We start from the raw sequence: 17,966 nt of genomic DNA on the forward strand, positions 1-17,966 counted from the left end.
CTCAGATGGGTTCTAGTTGTTGGCATAAACCTGGTCAGAACCACCACAGTGAATACTTATTCCATCAGTGAAGCATAGAGGTGGGAGTGTGATGATATGAGGCTGCATGAGCGCAAAAGCTGTTGGCAGGTTGACATTTACAGATGGCACCATAAATTCCTGTGCATATACCAAAATACAGGCTGACAAGATCACTCCCAGTCTGTAGAAGATCAGCAGTAGATGAATATTTCAGCATAACAATACAAAGTCACAATCACACAAGAGTTTCTGAAGAAGAAAACAGTGAAAAAACTATCAACGGCATCAGACTTGACTGTATGTTTGTCTGTAGATTAATACTTCAACTCTCCAGACCACAAAGCTTCTGGGATGTGATGTTGGTTTGTGAGTGAGTGAGTGAGTGAGTGAGTGAGTGAGTGAGTGAGTGAGTGAGTGAGTGAGTGAGTGAGTGGGTGTACCTCTGACTGACAGGTGTCCAGTGCTGTTGGCTTTTCCCAGGTAGTTCTCAGCAAAGCAGGTGTATTTCCCTTCATCTGCTCTGCTGATGTTGTGGATCCACAAGATGCCGTCTGGAGTTACTGTCACTCTGAGAAGACATGAGTGTGCACGAGGTCAGGAGTGACGACAGTCCTGCTATCAATCAGTGCATGGATGGAACACAGTAGAACTATCAGGTAATGCAGTCCAATAAAACTTTATTCACTCTGTCCTTAAATACAATCAGTGTTGACTTATTGTTGATAAAATCTGATCTTCAAAAGTAGTGCTTGTGGAAGAACTACTGTGATGCTTTTGTGTTGTTTGTGTTCCTGTCAGGATGCCCACCATCCATGTGCTGTGACATTAACCTTCATAGTTCACAATCCCACTAATTCCTTCTATTCCATCCTGGACTCTTTTTTCACCACATAATCCCGGCTGCTGTGCAGGTTTCATCCACTGACCTTCAGACATTTCTGTATTAGTACAACTCTTAGTTAAATCAATGCCTGAGAAGATTATTCTGTTTATTCACAACTTCTGTTGTTCAAGTGAACTTTGAGTGAGATAACATTTCATTTCTAGCTCCCAGTTGTTCAGATTTGTGGGTGTGGAAACCAGACGCTGCTTCACAATAGAGTACAAAAGGAATCCACGAGAATTCACAGTAGAATTAATGACTGCAGGCTGTCCAGTCACTGAGGAAGTGAAGAAACCTCAAACCATTTCTACCACAGTGATTACAGCTGGTCTGAGGTTCTCCTGAAAACACCTGCTTTTCACCTCTGTGTTAATTTACAAACTGTAATTTTGCTTTTCTTGTGTTTTTTTGGACAGCAGGCCTCCCATGCAGGTTAAATGTGTGCAGCGTCTCTCTGACTGTAGACTGTGACACCAACACCTGACCTCCACCAGGGATAGTTTGGGGGCACAGATATGCTGAAAAAGGTTCCAATGGGATGTACTTCTTTTTTTCACATGACTGTCTATAGTATGGTCTTTTCCACCTAAGGAAATACTAGACCGAACTCCTCATACCGCTATCAAAATAAATGAGGCTGTATCTTTGGACTATTCAGATGCTGCACTTCACTCCAGTCTATGGCAGGAAGCTATGAAGCTATAACATGGTTTCTGTTGGGTTTAGCTTTAGTTTAAAACCATTTGGAGGATTGCAGCTGGGACTGTCAGCCTGAACTGGTATGCAGTCTTTGATAAATCTCTGTGTACAGGCCATTTTAATGCAGTTCTGTATCACTGCTAAATCATTTTAGACCCATCCAGGTATTATCTATACCTGCTTTATCCTAGATGACCTTCAGTGAGGCTAGCTACACCCTGGACTGAGCCAGCTCACTGCAGGTCACTGGTTTAGATATCTCTATGTAGAATCATTTGTGTTCTGCTAGCCATGTTGGGTTTTGTTGTAAAGCTGTGATATTATCTCAGCAGAGATTTACAGTAAATGATCACAGCAATGAGCGATAGATTACAGAACACAGGTTAGATCAAAACACAGTATTCTGTACTTTACTGTATACAGTTTGACTTAAATTCAGACGTTAGGTTCATTCTGGGCTGCTGGATCTCATTAATGGTTTCAAACAGCATCATTTTTTAAAAAAAATGTTATCCTCTCTATTCTGAGAATTTTGATCCTTGAAAGGATGTCAGACTGACATGCTGACCACAAACAGACAGAGATGAGTTCACAGGTAGATTTCTAGAGATCTAGGGTTAGATGTTAGAGTTAGGGCTAGAGTTAGAGTTAGTAGGATTAGGGTTAGTAGGGTTAGAGTTACTAGGATTAGAGTTAGTAGTGTTAGAGTTAGTAGGATTAGGGTTAGTAGGGTTAGTAGGGTTAGAGTTAGTAGGGTTAGGGTTAGTAGGGTTAGGGTTAGTAGGGTTAGGGTTAGTAGGGTTAGAGTTAATAGGATTAGGGTTAGTAGGATTAGGGTTAGTAGGGTTAGGGTTAGTAGGGTTAGTAGGGTTAGGGTTAGGATACTCTTACACCTCTAGAAGCAGAGGGAACTCAAACAACTCTAAACTACATGTTCTGCACAATATGACAGTTACAATGCAACAGACATAAAAAGGAGAAAAAAAAAATATTTTTTTGATTATTTTACAAAAAATGATCAAACTTGGAATCAACATTTCCAACCTTTTTCCAAGTGTCCACAGGTATTAATAAAGAAAAGTCTGTGCCTCTACCTAATAGATATTGTAAAACTTACATTTTATTTTGTTTCCCTACTTGAGTCCTCTCTGCTCTGTATGTCAGGGATTTTGTGATATTTCTCTGCCTTGTTTGATTTGAAAGTGACCAGCTTTCTTTTTTTCTTTTTTTTAGCTGCTGACTACCTGCTGCTGTTGGTGAGAAGCTCCGTCCCCCGACTCCAGAACAGGCTGGGCTTTGGGGCGGCTCGAGGACGACACTCAATCATCACCTGCCCCCCTCTAGCAGCCGGGATCAGCCTCCTGACTGGGTTCAGCCTGAAGTCTGGGGCCTGAACTGGAAGCAGGAGGGAGTCAGAATGCAGTTCATCTGATGCATTAGAGTGATACATGTTAAACTACATGACAAATACTTCCATCTGCATGAAAAAACAATCAACAGAAACGGTTATCAGTGTGTGTTCTTTCCTCAACATTTAAGGGGTTTTCAGGCTGTAACTGGATACTTTCACTGACCTTTTGGAAGTGAAAAAATATCATTTTTTCATTAAAAATACATAAAAAACTATGTTAAATATTGTTTCAAATAAAGGACAGCACAAACAGTCTTCCTTTTGTGCCAGTTTCTAATTTAAATCACTGAATCTTCTACCTTGGACTCTGAGCTCAGCAGTGGAGTAGACGGTGCCATGCTTGTTTTCAGCCACACACTGGTACATCCCAGAATCCTCCAGGGCCAGGTTACTGATCTTAAGATGAGCTCCGTTCACCTCCACCCGGTCCTGAAAGTCCAGGTAGATAGAAAAAGAGAGAATTAAGGAAGATGTACTGTGCTGAAATGGTCAAAGTTGGCAGGAATGAACATGTGACAGTAAATCCTACTTTAACCAGTACAGAAACCATCTTCACATTTACCTGCCAGGTGTTTTTTCCATGATGTAAGCTGATTTCACTAAAGGTGTCCACAGTAACGCAACTTGGATTGTTTCACTTTTCACAGCAAAGGATACATCAGCTACAAGCACACCCAGCATTACCTCTGGCTTTAGGGTTAGCCTGCACCCTAACCCTGGACCCTAAACCTAACCCCACAACAAGCATTACCTCTGGCCTTAGGGTTAGGGTTAGCCTGGACCCTAACCCTGGACCCTAAACCCACAACAAGCATTACCTCTGGCCTTAGGGTTAGGGTTAGCCTGGACCCTAACCCTAATCCTACAACCAGCATTACCTCTGGCCAGCGTTGAGGTGCTACTGCCACCTGTGGTCTGCAGACGTATGTGGAACATGGTTGTGGAACAGTGACCTGTAGCTGCTTGGATATATTGTTCATTCAGATTCAATACATTGCTGACATCACGCCACATGAGACACCAGTTGCCAATTTTGATTAGCTGTTGGCTGTTTTATCACCTTCAGAGGTTGCTGAGGAGGACACTTCCTAGATTTTGACGTTCTGACATTCTGAGTTACGGTGTGAGCGTTCAATAGGAACAGTCTCATTGGCTGCAGTGGTTTATTATTTGTCTGTAACAAATGACACGTGCAATGAGATAGACATAAAGGCTGCGTTGTCTGTACCTGTGTGCTGATTGGCTGTCCGTTGCGTAGCCAGCGTATGGAAGGTCGTGGTTTTCCAGCAGCCACACAGCTCCAGTGAAGCTCTGAGCTGATCTCCACCTCTGAGTCACTCATCACCTGCAACCATTCTGGCTGAGCTGAGGGAACAGAAGTAATACAACAAAAGAGATCTAAAGTTATTAACAGTGCATTGAGGAAGTGAACAATGAGCACTGATGATCAGACCTTCAAACAAAACAATATTCATGTCCAGCTGCTTATAGTTGGTCACCTTGCACATTGATGCGTCCCTGGTATGTGTCACTTCCCTCTGAGTTATAGGCTTCACACTCATAAATACCCTCGTCATCGAAGGAGAGGTCAGGCAGGGTGAGAGTGGGACCCTCAACAGAGAAGCCTGCCTTTGATGGCATCAAACCATCAGCTTTCCTCCATCGAAGCTTTGGGACTGGACTGGAAGATGAAGAGACAAAAAGAGGAGATGGATGGATGGATTGATTGATTGATTGATTGATGGAGTTAAAGTCAGTCAGAAGATGTGGTACAGCAGCTTCAAAATCCAGCCAGAGGAGAATAATCCCAATTTTAGACGTTTGAGAGGAAGATAAACATACATTTTAGCGTTTCTCAAGCTGAATATATTTGCAGCCCAAAAAAAACCTTCAAACAGACGAAGCAGTGATTTGGGAAACTTACTTTCCATAAGCAAAGCACTCTAACTGGGCAGTGTGTCCAGCCAGGGCATAGGTCTCTGCTGGGAAACGCACTTTAATACTGGGAGTGGACTTCCTGGGACTGGCTGGAATAAAATACAACTGTAAATATTCAGTTTATCTTCCATTTACATTGTTACATTGTTCCTTAATTCACAAACTATACATACATACATATATATATATATATATATATATATATATATATATATATATATATATATATATATATATATATTAAAAAAAAAACAAAACCAGTGAAGTTGGCACGTTGTGTAAATCGTAAATAAAAACAGAATACAATGATTTGCAAATCCTTTTCAATTTATATTCAACTGAATACACTGCAAAGACAAGATATTTAATGTTCAAACTGAGAAACTTTTTTTTTTTTGCAAATAATCATTAACTTAGAATTTAATGGCAGCAACACATGGCAAAAACATTGGCACAGGGGCATTATTACCACTGTGTTACATCACCTTTCCTTTTAATAACACTCAGTAAACGTTTGGGAACTGAGGAGACCAATTTTTGAAGCTTTTCAGGTGGAATTCTTTCCCATTCTTGCTTGATGTACAGCTTAAGTTGGCCAACAGTCCGGGGTCTCCGTTGTCGTATTTTACGCTTCATAATGCGCCACACCTTTTCAATGGGAGACAGGTCTGGACTACAGGCAGGCCAGTCTAGTACCCGCACTCTTTTACTACGAAGCCACGCTGTTGTAACACGTGCAGAATGTGGCTTGGCATTGTCTTGCTGAAATAAGCAGGGGTGTCCATGAAAAAGATGTTGCTTGGATGGCAGCATATGTTGCTCCAAAACCTGTATGTACCTTTCAGCATCAATGGTGCCTTCACAGAAGTGTAAGTTACCCATGCCTTGGGCACTAATACACCCCCATACCATGAGATGCTGGCTTTTGAACTTTGCGCCTATAACAGTTCAGGTGGTTCTTTTCCTCTTTGGTCCGGAGGACACGACGTCCACAGTTTCCAAAAACAATTTGAAATGTGGACTCGTCAGACCACAGAACACTTTTCCACTTTGCATCAGTCCATCTTAGATGAGCTTGGGCCCAGCGAACCCGGCGCCATTTCTGGGTGTTGTTGATAAATGGCTTTTTCTTTGCATAGTAGAGTTTTAACTTGCACTTACAGATGTAGCGACGAACTGTAGTTACTGACAGTGGTTTTTTGAAGTGTTCCTGAGCCCATGTGGTGATATCCTTTATACACTGATGTCGGTTTTTGATGCAGTACCGCCTGAGGGATCGAAGGTCACGGGCATTCAATGTTGGTTTTCGGCCTTGCCGCTTACGTGCAGTGATTTCTCCTGATTCTCTGAACCTTTTGATGATATTACGGACCGTAGATGATGAAATCCCTTAATTCCTTGCAACAGCTCGTTGAGAAATGTTGTTCTTAAACTGTTCGACAATTTGCTCACGCATTTGTTTTACAAAGTGGTGACCCTCGCCCCATCCTTGTTTGTGAATGACTGAGCATTTCAGGGAAGCTGCTTTTATACCCAATCATGGCACCCACCTGTTCCCAATCAGCCTGTTAACCTGTGGGATGTTCCAAATAAGTGTTTGATGAGCATTCCTCAACTTTCTCAGTCTTTTTTGCCACTTGTGCCAGCTTTTTTGAAACATGTTGCAGGCATCAAATTCCAAATGAGCGAATATTTGCAAAAAATAGCAAAGTTTACCAGTTCGAACGTTAAGTATCTTGTCTTTGCAGTATATTCAACTGATTATAGGTTGAAAGGGATTTGCAAATCATTGTATTCTGTTTTTATTTACAATTTACACAACGTGCCAACTTCACTGGTTTTGGGTTTTGTATATATATACACATGCACACACACACATATATATATGGTGCAGGTGTAGACCAGTCATACCATCTGGAAGTACAGTGAGCTGGTTGGCCTTGCTGAAGGTGCTCTTGGTGCTAATGTCCATGTTGATGGTGGTGAAGCAGAAGTAGTTCCCAGTGTCATTGGGCTCTGCTTTGGCCACATACAGGTTCCCGGTGACCTGTGATACAAACCAGCGCCCATCGTCCTTCCTGATGAAGTTGGGAAACTCGTTGATTAACCAGCGGTAGGACAGAGCTGGAGAAGAGAAAGACCAGTGCATGTGACTTTAATACCTGCTAGCTTGGATTGAACCTAATGTCATCCTGCAGGTGGCCAGGTTTCTCTTCCACTCATCTTCTAGTTGCTCACAGTACTATAAACTAGTCTATAACTGATCAGGTTTTCCATGTTATGTAGAATTCCTGAAGTAGACTGGATACCTGGGTAATGTGGTGGAGGCTGGCAGGCCAAGAAAGTTCCTACACCCTCATATGCTGTCTGAGGACTCCTGCTGTCTGGAGGGAAGTCATGAAGGTCTGGAGCAACATACAAACGCAAAAGATTATGAAGAAAATGATGACTATCACATGAAGACAGTAAAAGAGGAAATCCTTTAAACAACTGTCCACCACTGAACACTGCCACACTGACCCACTCAGGCAGCTCAAACAGGTCAACAGTTCAGAGATCTTTTCTCACTCACAACCAAACTTGAGGTTCGCTGCTCTGCTGATGATGGTTCCACAGCGGTTGATGGCCAGACACTGGTACGAGCCGGTGTCTCTGAGAGGCTCAGGGCCGCTGATCACCAGGGTGCCGGCCACCAGCGTGTATCGATCCAAACCCAGAGGGACTTCAGTGCCATTCAGAAGCCACCTGCAAGACAAAAGGTAGGACAAAGTTATGCAATGGAAAATCAGAGATAATGGAAAGTGTTGAGATTAGACCACATTAAAGAAACAATTAAGGATAGCTCAGATAGCTCAACTGGTTGAGCAGGTGACCCATGAACAGGGGCTTCAGTCCCATAAGCAGGAACTATAGTCCCATAAACAGGAACTATAGTCCCATAAACAGGGTTATAGTTCCATAAACAGGGTCTATTGTTACGGGGGGAGCTGGGGAACCCAAGCGCAGACTCACAGAAACTGACAGACAAATGAATAACTGAAAGAGATTTATTTCGCTAAATAACTAATCAATACAGGAACACAGAACTGAACTGGGGGGAAGAACCAAACCAAAACTACTAAACTCTAACAGCAAACTCTATGAATATAAAAACGGAAATCTACAAACTGAACCGACTTAAAACTAAGCTAAAGAGGGATACTCACAAAATGGGGAAACTGAAAACCGAGGGGAAAACAGACTAAACCAAACCACTAACAAACACTATTGTAATGGAAATTTTATTATTTGAAGCCTTATCATTTAGAGAGTTGCTTTGCTATCTGAAAACATACATATATTGTCTGATATTGATGAATGAAGAAATAGATTTCTGTGCCTTTGTAATGTAACACATGTGCAGGGTAACCTGTGGTACTGCTGAACTTTGCTTAACCCAGCCAGAATGCTATGTCTGTTGACCTTCCTATCAGACATACCAGATGGTAGAAAAGGGGCGCTAGAAGTAGCAGCCACGGATGTTGCCCCCACTTGAACCTCGCTTTTCTTCTTACTAAGCGTTCACACTTATTGTTCAAGCGAGGACTGAACGAACCACAGAGACGTTCCAAGGGGGGGTGAAAGGGGGGGCTGTCTGAACATCCTGACATTGTTACCTAAGTTCTTAGAAAAACCGCTCTGCAAGCAGTTAAGACAGATAAGCAATTTTCTATGTGTGTGTATGTACAACTGAAAGTATAAAATGGGTTGTTTCCTTTTGAGGAGCGCACTTGCAGTTCCTCTCTCGCTGCAATGTCACCTGTTCCTTTTTTGAAGCTTCAATAAAGAGACAAAGACATTTCTGGACTCATCAGAGTTTTAGTTCATACATCGATCGATCAAGGCTGAACTTAGTTTTTTCCACAACACTATGAATTTAAGAAGGGAAGATCACTAAACTAGAACTAACAAAACTAAGCAAAAGAGGGGTACTTACAAAAATGGGGGAACTGAACAGAAGGGGTAGGGAAGCAGGCTCGGGGAATCTGGGGTGAACGGAGATGAGACTGGAGCTACTGGCTGGGGACAAAACAGGGCTAGCGAGAATCCAAAAGAACAACTGAGTCCAGGGTGAAGGAAATCCAATGGAGGTGAAAACAGAGTGCAAAAACAGAGGGCATGTGGGTCAATGATCCAGCAGGGAGTGAATGAACAGGCAGAGCTTAAATAGTGGAGGTGAGGTGGAGAACAGGTGAATGGTGTGAACTGATTGCTGCAGCTGAAACTAATTGTAGCAATCAGCAAGACAGAGTGCAGGCAGGAGAAGCAGGTGAAGCAGGAGGGAGAGAGACAGGGAGAGAGAGAGAGACATGAGGGAGAGGTGACAGACAGAGGGAGCCAGAGAGAGACAGGTCAAAACAAACAGATGAGGAACAATGGGAGAAAAGAGAAAAGGAGGAAGAAGGGCAGAGGCTGGAGCAGGATCATAACATCTATAGTCCCATAAAAAGGAGCTATAGTCCCATAAACAGGGTCTATAGTCCCATAAACAGGATCTATAGTCCCATAAACAGGAGCTATAGTCCCATAAACACGGTATATAGTCCCATAAAAAGGAGCTATAGTCCCATAAACAGGAGCTATAGTCCCATAAACAGGGTCTAGAGTCCCATAAAAAGGAGCTATAGTCCCATAAACAAGAACTATAGTCCCATAAACAGGAACTATAGTCCCATAAACAGGGTCTATAGTCCCATAAACAGGAGCTATAGTCCCACAAACAGGGGTTATAGTCAAATAAACAGGAGCTGTAGTCCCATAAATGGGTTATAGTCCCATAAACAGGAGCTATAGTCCCATAAACAGGGTCTATAGTCCCATAAACAAGAGCTGTAGTCCCATAAACAGGGTCTATAGTCCCATAAACAGGAAATACAGTCCCATAAAGAGGAACTATAGTCCCATAAACAGGAATTACAGTCCCATAAACAGGGTCTATAATCCCATAAACAGGAGCTATAGTCTCATAAACAGGGTCTATAGTCCCATAAACAGGAGCTATAGTCCCATAAACAGTGGTGATAGTCCCATAAAGAAGAGCTATAGTCTCATAAACAGGAGATATAGTCCAATAAACAAGAGCTATAGTCCCATAAACAGGAACTATAGTCCCATAAACAGGGTCTATAGTTCCATAAACAGGAGCTATAGTCCCATAAACAGGGTCTATAGTGCCATAAACAGGAGCTATAGTCCCATAAACAGGAGCTATAGTCCCATAAACAGGAGCTATAGTCCCAGATGCAGTGGTCATGGGTTTGATTCCAGCTCATGGCCCTTTACTGCAGGTCTTTCGCTACTTTCCTGTCTGTCTCTCTACTAACATGTCCAATATAGCAAACAAAAGGCCAAAAAAACTAATTAAATAAAAATAAATAAATAAAAGTAATAATGTGACTACATTAAATTGAATGTTTAAGAACGTAATGAGTTGTGTGAACTTGTTTTCCTTAAAACTAATGTAGCATTAGTTTTGTTGTAAAGCACAATGTGCCATACAAATAAAGTTCATACTAATAGTTTTTATTGCTGTCAGCACATGATGGTAGCTATGGAGAGCAGATGTTCAGAGTGGTCAGCCAGAGCTCAGGGTGAAGACAACAGAAACTAAGCTCCTGTTCAGTGTTTAGCTGCATTTCTCATATTTCTCATTTCAGAGATGCCTGTTTGACAAAAGTTTGCTACCAGTTGCAGAAAGAAAAAAGACATGGGGAAGCCAAAGGCAGGAGACAGTAACAGTCAGTTAGTGACGGTGTACTGCCCGTGGTGTCAGAAAACGATACCCTGATTAGTGATATGGCTCCTTCTGTTCTTCCTCATTACTGTGGCGACTGTTTTGCCTGGTGATTAGTTGGTCACTAACTCTTCTGTATCCTTTTGCATCTTTGGAAAGTCTCACAATCAGATTTTCCAGATCCCCTGCAAATTAATTTTAGGAGGTCCAAATCTGAGAAAGTTCTGCAGGTCAAGCTCATTTTAGAATCATGTTCATCAGTTAATCTGACTGGAAATGACAAATGTTGTCAAGATCCCTTTCTGTCTATTTTTCTTTCTGTCTGTCTCTCTCTCCCACTGCTCTGTCTCTCATCTTCCTGTTCTCTCTCCTGATTGGTTGTTCTTCCCTGGCCACTGCATGTAATCCTGGCGCATTAGAAGCAGCTGAGGAGTCGGCGTACCTGCAACTCATCACTGCACCAACACAGCACAGCTCATCCCTGCACTCGCCACCAGATGGTAGCATCGGACAGGAGTCTGTTGTGACTTGGTCTCGGGTGTTTTTGATCATTCATTTTAAGCCGTGAAGTTTCTTTGACCACACTTGTGGACTCTGCCAGTCTGTCTAAACGAGATGTGGCTGCTGGATGCCATCACCTGCCTGCTTCCTGCCCCAGACGCTAATACCCCGAGCCTGTCTGCCCCCTAGCCTAGTTACCTGCCCTGTGAGTACCCCGTTTTTGTTGCTAGTTTGGTTTATGGTTGCTGTAGTTTTATTGGGGGTTCCTCTCATGTCTTTTAGTTCACTAATTCTCCTTTTTTTTTTTTTTAGCTTAGTTTGGTTCTGAATAAGGTTCAGTAGATTTGCTGCCTCTGCGTGGCTTCTTGTCTGTTTAATAAAAGACCTTTGTTAAATTTCATCATTTAAAGTAATGCAGTCATTGAAAGGCGATACAGTTTAGAATCTCTCTGTACTGAAGTGTGTTGAGCTGTTCTCCAGCTGCATGATGTGTTCTTTACCAGGTGAGGTTAGGTTTAGGTTGAAAATGGGACAAGGGGAACATTTATTATGTGGCAGTTTAATGCCCGATATTCCTGTTTACACATCCTGTTTTGTTCTCTCATGTCCCTGGTAGGATCGTGCTCTGAGCTGGAAGAAAAGGTGGTTTGGTTGTTTATAATTTTAGAGGAACTTGTGAACCCGGTAAACTGTCCTGATGTGTTTTGCTCTCTGTGATTCACCATTGTCTGGACTCTGGTTAAGTGTTCTTCGTAGAGAGATGTGTGACCTACCTGTAGGAAGCAGCTGGACTGGCTCTGGCCTGACAGCTCAGGGTCACCTTTCCTTCCGTCAGGCCTTCAGGATAAATTAAGCTGCTGGGCTGTTCTTCAAACACTGGCCCACTGTCATGTCCGGACACACACACATCTCCACCTGGAAAAAGTAGTTTTAAAAGGAAAATATGATGCACAGTTTACAATTACACTTTTAGTCTGAGGTTCCACTGAAATATTTGCATGATTTAAGAATAATGATCTTTTCCTGGTGTCTCATGGAGTCCCTCAGTTCATCTCTTCTCTGAAACGGATTGTTGTAGCCCACGTTTTTTTAAGGTTCTGTTCTGTTCCGTTCACCTTCCGTGCATCAAGATATCGATCATTTCTTCATAAAGTCATGAATACCAACAACTATCATGCATGTATGAATCATTTTACTAGAAGATAACAGAATATTGTAACAGACTGATATTGCTGTTGATGTTGACGTTTCAATGTTTATTGTTCAGTTCCAGATTTACCTAATGTCAGTGAACGTGCCATGTTTAGTTAGCTCACCTCTGATTGGCTGAGAGTCAGCAGTAGAGAGAGCTGGGAACGGTGGCTAATTCTGGAGCTAAGTTATGGGGTTTTTCTAGTTCTTCTGGCGTTGGCTACGGTCCACAGTAGCCTGTGTGAAGGTTCAATAAACCAGCAGAGAACCAGATAAAGTCTCACTCATTCATCACAGAGGGTCGCTACAATATGTTGACCTGTTCTTACAACTTGACCCATGCTGGTCGGTGGTGTATGTTGAAGAAATTTCACTCTTAGTTCTGCAGAGTTTGCTGTAGTGGGGTGTTTATTGGTATTCCGGTATACGGTGGACTTACCAACACAGAGCATGAGTCTGTAAAAGGAAGCCAACCCAGAGCATTCTGAGAGTACTCTTTTTATAGGGATGTCAGAAGGTGGATCAGAGGGTAGGGAGGGGGCCGTATGTAAACACAAGGGAATAGTGGTTAATTTGCATATAGTTGGTTAACAGATGGTAAGACAAAAAGAACAAGGAGCAATTCAATCAAAGGATCTGGCATACAAATGCAAATGGAAGGTGTGACAGCAAAAGTTAAGGGGAGGGTGTCTGACAGACAGTAACAATAAACAAAGATAGATGCAGGGGGTGACATGTGACACTAGTACCAAAAGGTGTGCTATTTTCTTCATCACGTACAACCAGAGAATGGAAACAAAGCCGTCTGATAGCGCCGTGTGACGATGTATTCATCCGCTCCACTCCTCAACTAGTTCCACATAGCCAGTTCTGACCTAACGATGAAACGCTGTAGGTCGAGGACGTCGTAAACTGAGGACCTCCTGTACACACACACACACACACACACACACACACACACACGCACACACACACATATATATACATATATGTGTGTGTGTGTGTGTGTGCGTGTGTGTGTGTGTGTGTGTGTGTGTGTGTGTGTGTGTGTGTGTGTGTGTACAACTGAATTTCCTGTCACTGAATCACTGAAACACAGAGCTCAGGACTATACCTAACAGATGATTTACCAGCAGCTTGTATAGTGAGGCTCTATGACAGCTCATCTGTCTGATGTGATGAAAAGCATCCTGTGTGACTTTCTGTCAGATCCTGATCCTTGTCTTCGTGTCAGAATAATTTATAATTAGAAATAATTAATATAATTAATGAAGCTGCTGCTGTCTGATGCTGTAGGGATTTAATGAACTCACAGGAAAGACTCCTGCAAACTAACAAACATCTAAACTTCATCTCCTGTAAACCTCGACATCATTCATTATTATTCACTATTGGTAAATCTCATGAATCTCAGCTGTTAGTTTCTGTTTTCATCCCATTTAAGTTTTATTTTTATGGACGTTTCAGTTTGCAATAGATGTGAAATTGTAGAGCAAAGTGAAGAAGAAATATATAAAGGTGTGAGTTTGGGAGCAAACTGTGTCTTGGAGCTCTGGGATGTTTTGGACCAATACTGGAGCTGGAAGGTGTTACCTCAATCGCTTCCTCAACAACTGTACAAGTTTCCTTACTTACTGACTAATGTGATGCCATGCAGGTCAGACCTGTGCCATGTTGAAAGTGGTACGGAGCTGTTAGGAAGTGGCAGAAAGGCTCCAGGGTGCTCATAATGAGGCTGACCCTGAGCTGCAACCTCAGCCTCTTAAGCAGGGATATGCAGAGACTGCATTCTGTTGTAGTCTGTTCAATAACAACACAGTTCAGTCCTAGCTCTTATCTTACGTTAGTCTGCTGTTGCAAAAAAATGAAAATGCAAATAAAATGTGTGTGTGTGTGTGTGTGTGTGTGTGTGTGTGTGTGTGTGTGTGTGTGTGTGTGTGTGTGTGTGTGTGTGCATGTGTATATATGTTTGTACATAATAAAAGCTTAGGTTTATTTAGCTTACCTACATCCATGCATTTGTTTAAACTGACAGCATTGAAGACACATCCATGTGAGAGTATTACGTTATTCAGCTCACCACTGAACAGGCTGTTTTCTGCAGAATGTTTTGTGTTTCAGAGGGACTGAACACGCGTGACCACACATTCCACTACACTGGCAGAGCATGTTAATTCCAACATGACTTACCCTGGATCACCATCTATCATTCATTACGACCAGCCTTTATTTCAGTGCCTGGGCTCAGAGAAAAGAAAGGTTCTTCTAGTGAAAAATGGAATCCTTTCCACAGACTGTCTCCAACAACAATCATCACATATTAATCAGGCCTTTAGCCAGCAGATGAACACGCCATCGTATTCAACTCTCCATCTCTTACAAACGAGCACACACATTTTTGGTGGCAACTATTTAAATTATTCTTTTAACGAGAAACCAGATGAAATATTCCCATCATTTGGTGGCGTGTGTTGAGATAGTTTGAGCTTGTAGACTTATTTCCTACATACCTGCAGGTAAACTCTGACCTTTCAAGGGATGATCATTGAATCAAACCTACAGAGCCACAATGAGCCTGGAACAAACTACATGAATGACCCGCTGTGTAGAAAATGCCCCAAAGTTATAAATAGTTCATGTTAACATCATGTTAGATTTCCTTTCTGTCAGATTTAGTGTCTTTGTGGACTTTCAGGGGCGTCGCCCATGTGAGACAGGTGTGAGGAGTGACGTCATGTAGTGATGCTGACAGAGGAATGGGTGATTGATGAGTTAACAGTCTGCAGAGAAACCCTCCGTTAGAATGAGAGAGTGAGTATTTTCTAAGGAATATGTGTGATGTTGTGTCTAATTAATGCTGTTGTCATGTTCATATTCTTTATTTATTCTTTGGCTCAAACTGTAACTGAACTGTACTTTATTAAGTCAGGAATGTGATGAGAAGAAGTTAATTTTCTCCGTCTGACGTTATGAGTGTTAAGTTGCTGCTGCGCTGTGCACAGATAGCGTCACTTCCGTTTTCAGAATTAGAGCGTGTCCATGTTTATATATTAAGAGTGTTTTACTTTGAAACGTCAGACAGGAAGTTCTATGTTAATAAGTTTAAATAGCGGCAATATGAGTAATTGGTGTTTATGGATAAGCTCATGATTGTAGAGCATTTTATTGACATTTCTGTTTGTAATACTTGTCTTACTGGAGGAAGATTGTGTATTTACATTTAAGTTATGAAGATATGTTTATTATTTCCTTTCCTTATAGAAAAACCACAACCACAACTGCAAGTAAATAACAATCAACCAAGTCTCTGCTTTTTTCTTCCTATTCTCTGGAGAAACTGGCCTCAAGTGGTGTTCTGGCCGACACTCACTGTGTGGATCTGGTGATGACACAGAACCAGTGCTGAAACCAAGTAATTTCTGAATATCTCCCTTACAAGCTGTGATAGATGAGGAAAAGGTTTACTTTGCAGGCATATAGGAAATAAGTGTAGGGCAATGCAGGACCTCCCTTTGGACTTGTGCTGTCTTCACAAACAGTAGCCCCATGACAGAAAAATGAAGCCACAACACTGCAGTTCCTCAAATGACCAATGGTGTGAGTCAGACACCAGAGACCCCATTTTAAAATGTCCAGCTTTACAGAAGAAATAAACACAGCCTGGTTCAAGAAACATCTGAGTCTCTGTAGCCGATTCCCTGTTTGTGAGTGGACTAATTCATCTGGACTGATAGAACTGATTTTCTAATTAATAATTAGTTATTTAATATTTGTATTGATTTTGGCCAATAAGGAAGAAGACAAAATGCTGTTTAGATATAAGAAAATGTATTGTTGGTTTGCTGTGGTACCTCTTAGCTCTAGTGGAGCCTCTTACTGTTTAATGAGGTGGAGTTAAAGGTGTGTTGCTGTCCACCCATAAGCTTCTAAAAACCAGCACACCTCTGTCTATCTGCTAACTCTGGAGGACATGTTGATGAAGTCTGCAGCAGGAAGTTGTGAAAAGGGCGTCTGATGGCTGTGTGGTTTATTTAGCTACCTATGCAAACGCAAAACTGCGATTTTTAAAAGCAAACAGGCCAGGAGTGTGTCAGAGAACAGCTGTAGCAGCAGGACTCCTGAAGACATGCGTCCAACAACATTCAGACTGAAGGGATTAAATGTACCGTCACGCTCTGCTCTGAGTAGAAATACATTTTATATCCTGACACAATAACTGGACTTGCAGCAGTATTTGTGTGTTCCAGCTATTTAGCAGCTGGATGCAGATCGACTACAGAAAACGAGTGAGAACTGGGAATTGTTCTGACGTTGTTCTGGAAGACAGCAGCGAGGTCACTGTGTTTAATTTGCTCATTCTGTGGGGCCAACTGTAGAATTTTAAACCAGGTCTTTATTTTTTTTAGCCAAGTTAGTAGACTTGATGGAATTAATTCAAGTAACCTGGTGTTTGCTTTATCTCTTCTTCACATTCCTGATGTATCCCAGCTGACTGCAGCAAACATTAAGTGTCACTGTTTAGAAACAGTTTTATCAGCAAAAAGCAATCAATAAAAATGTCTGCTTCATATCAGTGATTTCAACATCCATCCATCCATCCTCCATCCATCATCCATCCATCCATCCATCCATCCATCCATCCATCCATCCATCCATCCATCTATCCATCCATCCATCCATCCATCCATCCATCCATCATCCATCCATCCATCCATCATCCATCCATCCATTCATCCATCATCCATCCATCCATCCATCCATCCATCCATCCATCATCCATTCATCCTCCATCCATCATCCATCCATCCATCATCCATCCATCCACCATCCATCCATCCATCCATCCATCATCCATCCATCCATCCATCATCCATCCATCCATCCATCCATCATCCATCCATTCATTCATCCATCATCCATCCATCCATCCATCCATCATCATCCATCATCCATCCATCTTTCCATCCATCATCCATCCATCCATCCATCCATCATCCATCCATCATCCATCCATCCATCCATCCATCCATCCATCCATCATCCATCCATCATCCATCCATCCATCATCCATCCATCCATCCATCATCCATTCATCCATCCATCCATTCATCCATCACCCATCCATCCATCATCCATCCATCCATCCTCCATCCATCCATCCAGACAAACATTCACACCTACAGACAATTTAGAATCACCAGTTAACCTCAGCATGTTTCTGGACTGTGGGAGGAAGCTGGAGAACCTGGAGAAAACCCACACATGTACAGGAGAACATGGAGACTCCATGCAGAAAGATCCCGGGACCAGTTCTTATTGATTAACAATAATCCATTCAGGAAATTGTTTCAAATTTGGAGGATGATGCTGGGCGTTTTTTGGTTTTTTTTGGTACTTTCTTCATGTGATGCAACGCAATGTGTCTCAGCTTTCCTATATAGAGGGAACATTCAGAAGGAGGTAAATGTGGGTCAGAGTCTGAGTCTTTGTTGTGTTATTTGGCTGCTAGACTCACCACCATCTAGCCATAAAACAGACAAAAATATGCA

General features: G+C 42.1%; 1 protein-coding gene across 1 annotated transcript in view; it reads right to left on the bottom strand.

The window, feature by feature from the left end:
* cntn2 (contactin 2) overlaps positions 1-17,966 on the bottom strand; it is a 70,549-nt gene that overhangs the window by 22,271 nt on the left and 30,312 nt on the right. The window contains exons 3-12 of the mRNA XM_023264001.3: positions 12,000-12,141; positions 7,525-7,697; positions 7,262-7,357; positions 6,864-7,076; positions 4,939-5,041; positions 4,514-4,695; positions 4,243-4,379; positions 3,314-3,443; positions 2,848-2,998; positions 462-589 (exon numbers count right to left, since the gene is read on the bottom strand). Coding sequence (XP_023119769.3) covers positions 462-589; positions 2,848-2,998; positions 3,314-3,443; positions 4,243-4,379; positions 4,514-4,695; positions 4,939-5,041; positions 6,864-7,076; positions 7,262-7,357; positions 7,525-7,697; positions 12,000-12,141 — 1,455 coding nt within the window. The remainder of the gene's footprint in view (positions 1-461; positions 590-2,847; positions 2,999-3,313; positions 3,444-4,242; positions 4,380-4,513; positions 4,696-4,938; positions 5,042-6,863; positions 7,077-7,261; positions 7,358-7,524; positions 7,698-11,999; positions 12,142-17,966) is intronic.

Source organism: Amphiprion ocellaris, chromosome 5, assembly GCF_022539595.1.
Source record: "Amphiprion ocellaris isolate individual 3 ecotype Okinawa chromosome 5, ASM2253959v1, whole genome shotgun sequence".
Classification (NCBI taxonomy): Eukaryota; Metazoa; Chordata; class Actinopteri; family Pomacentridae; genus Amphiprion; species Amphiprion ocellaris.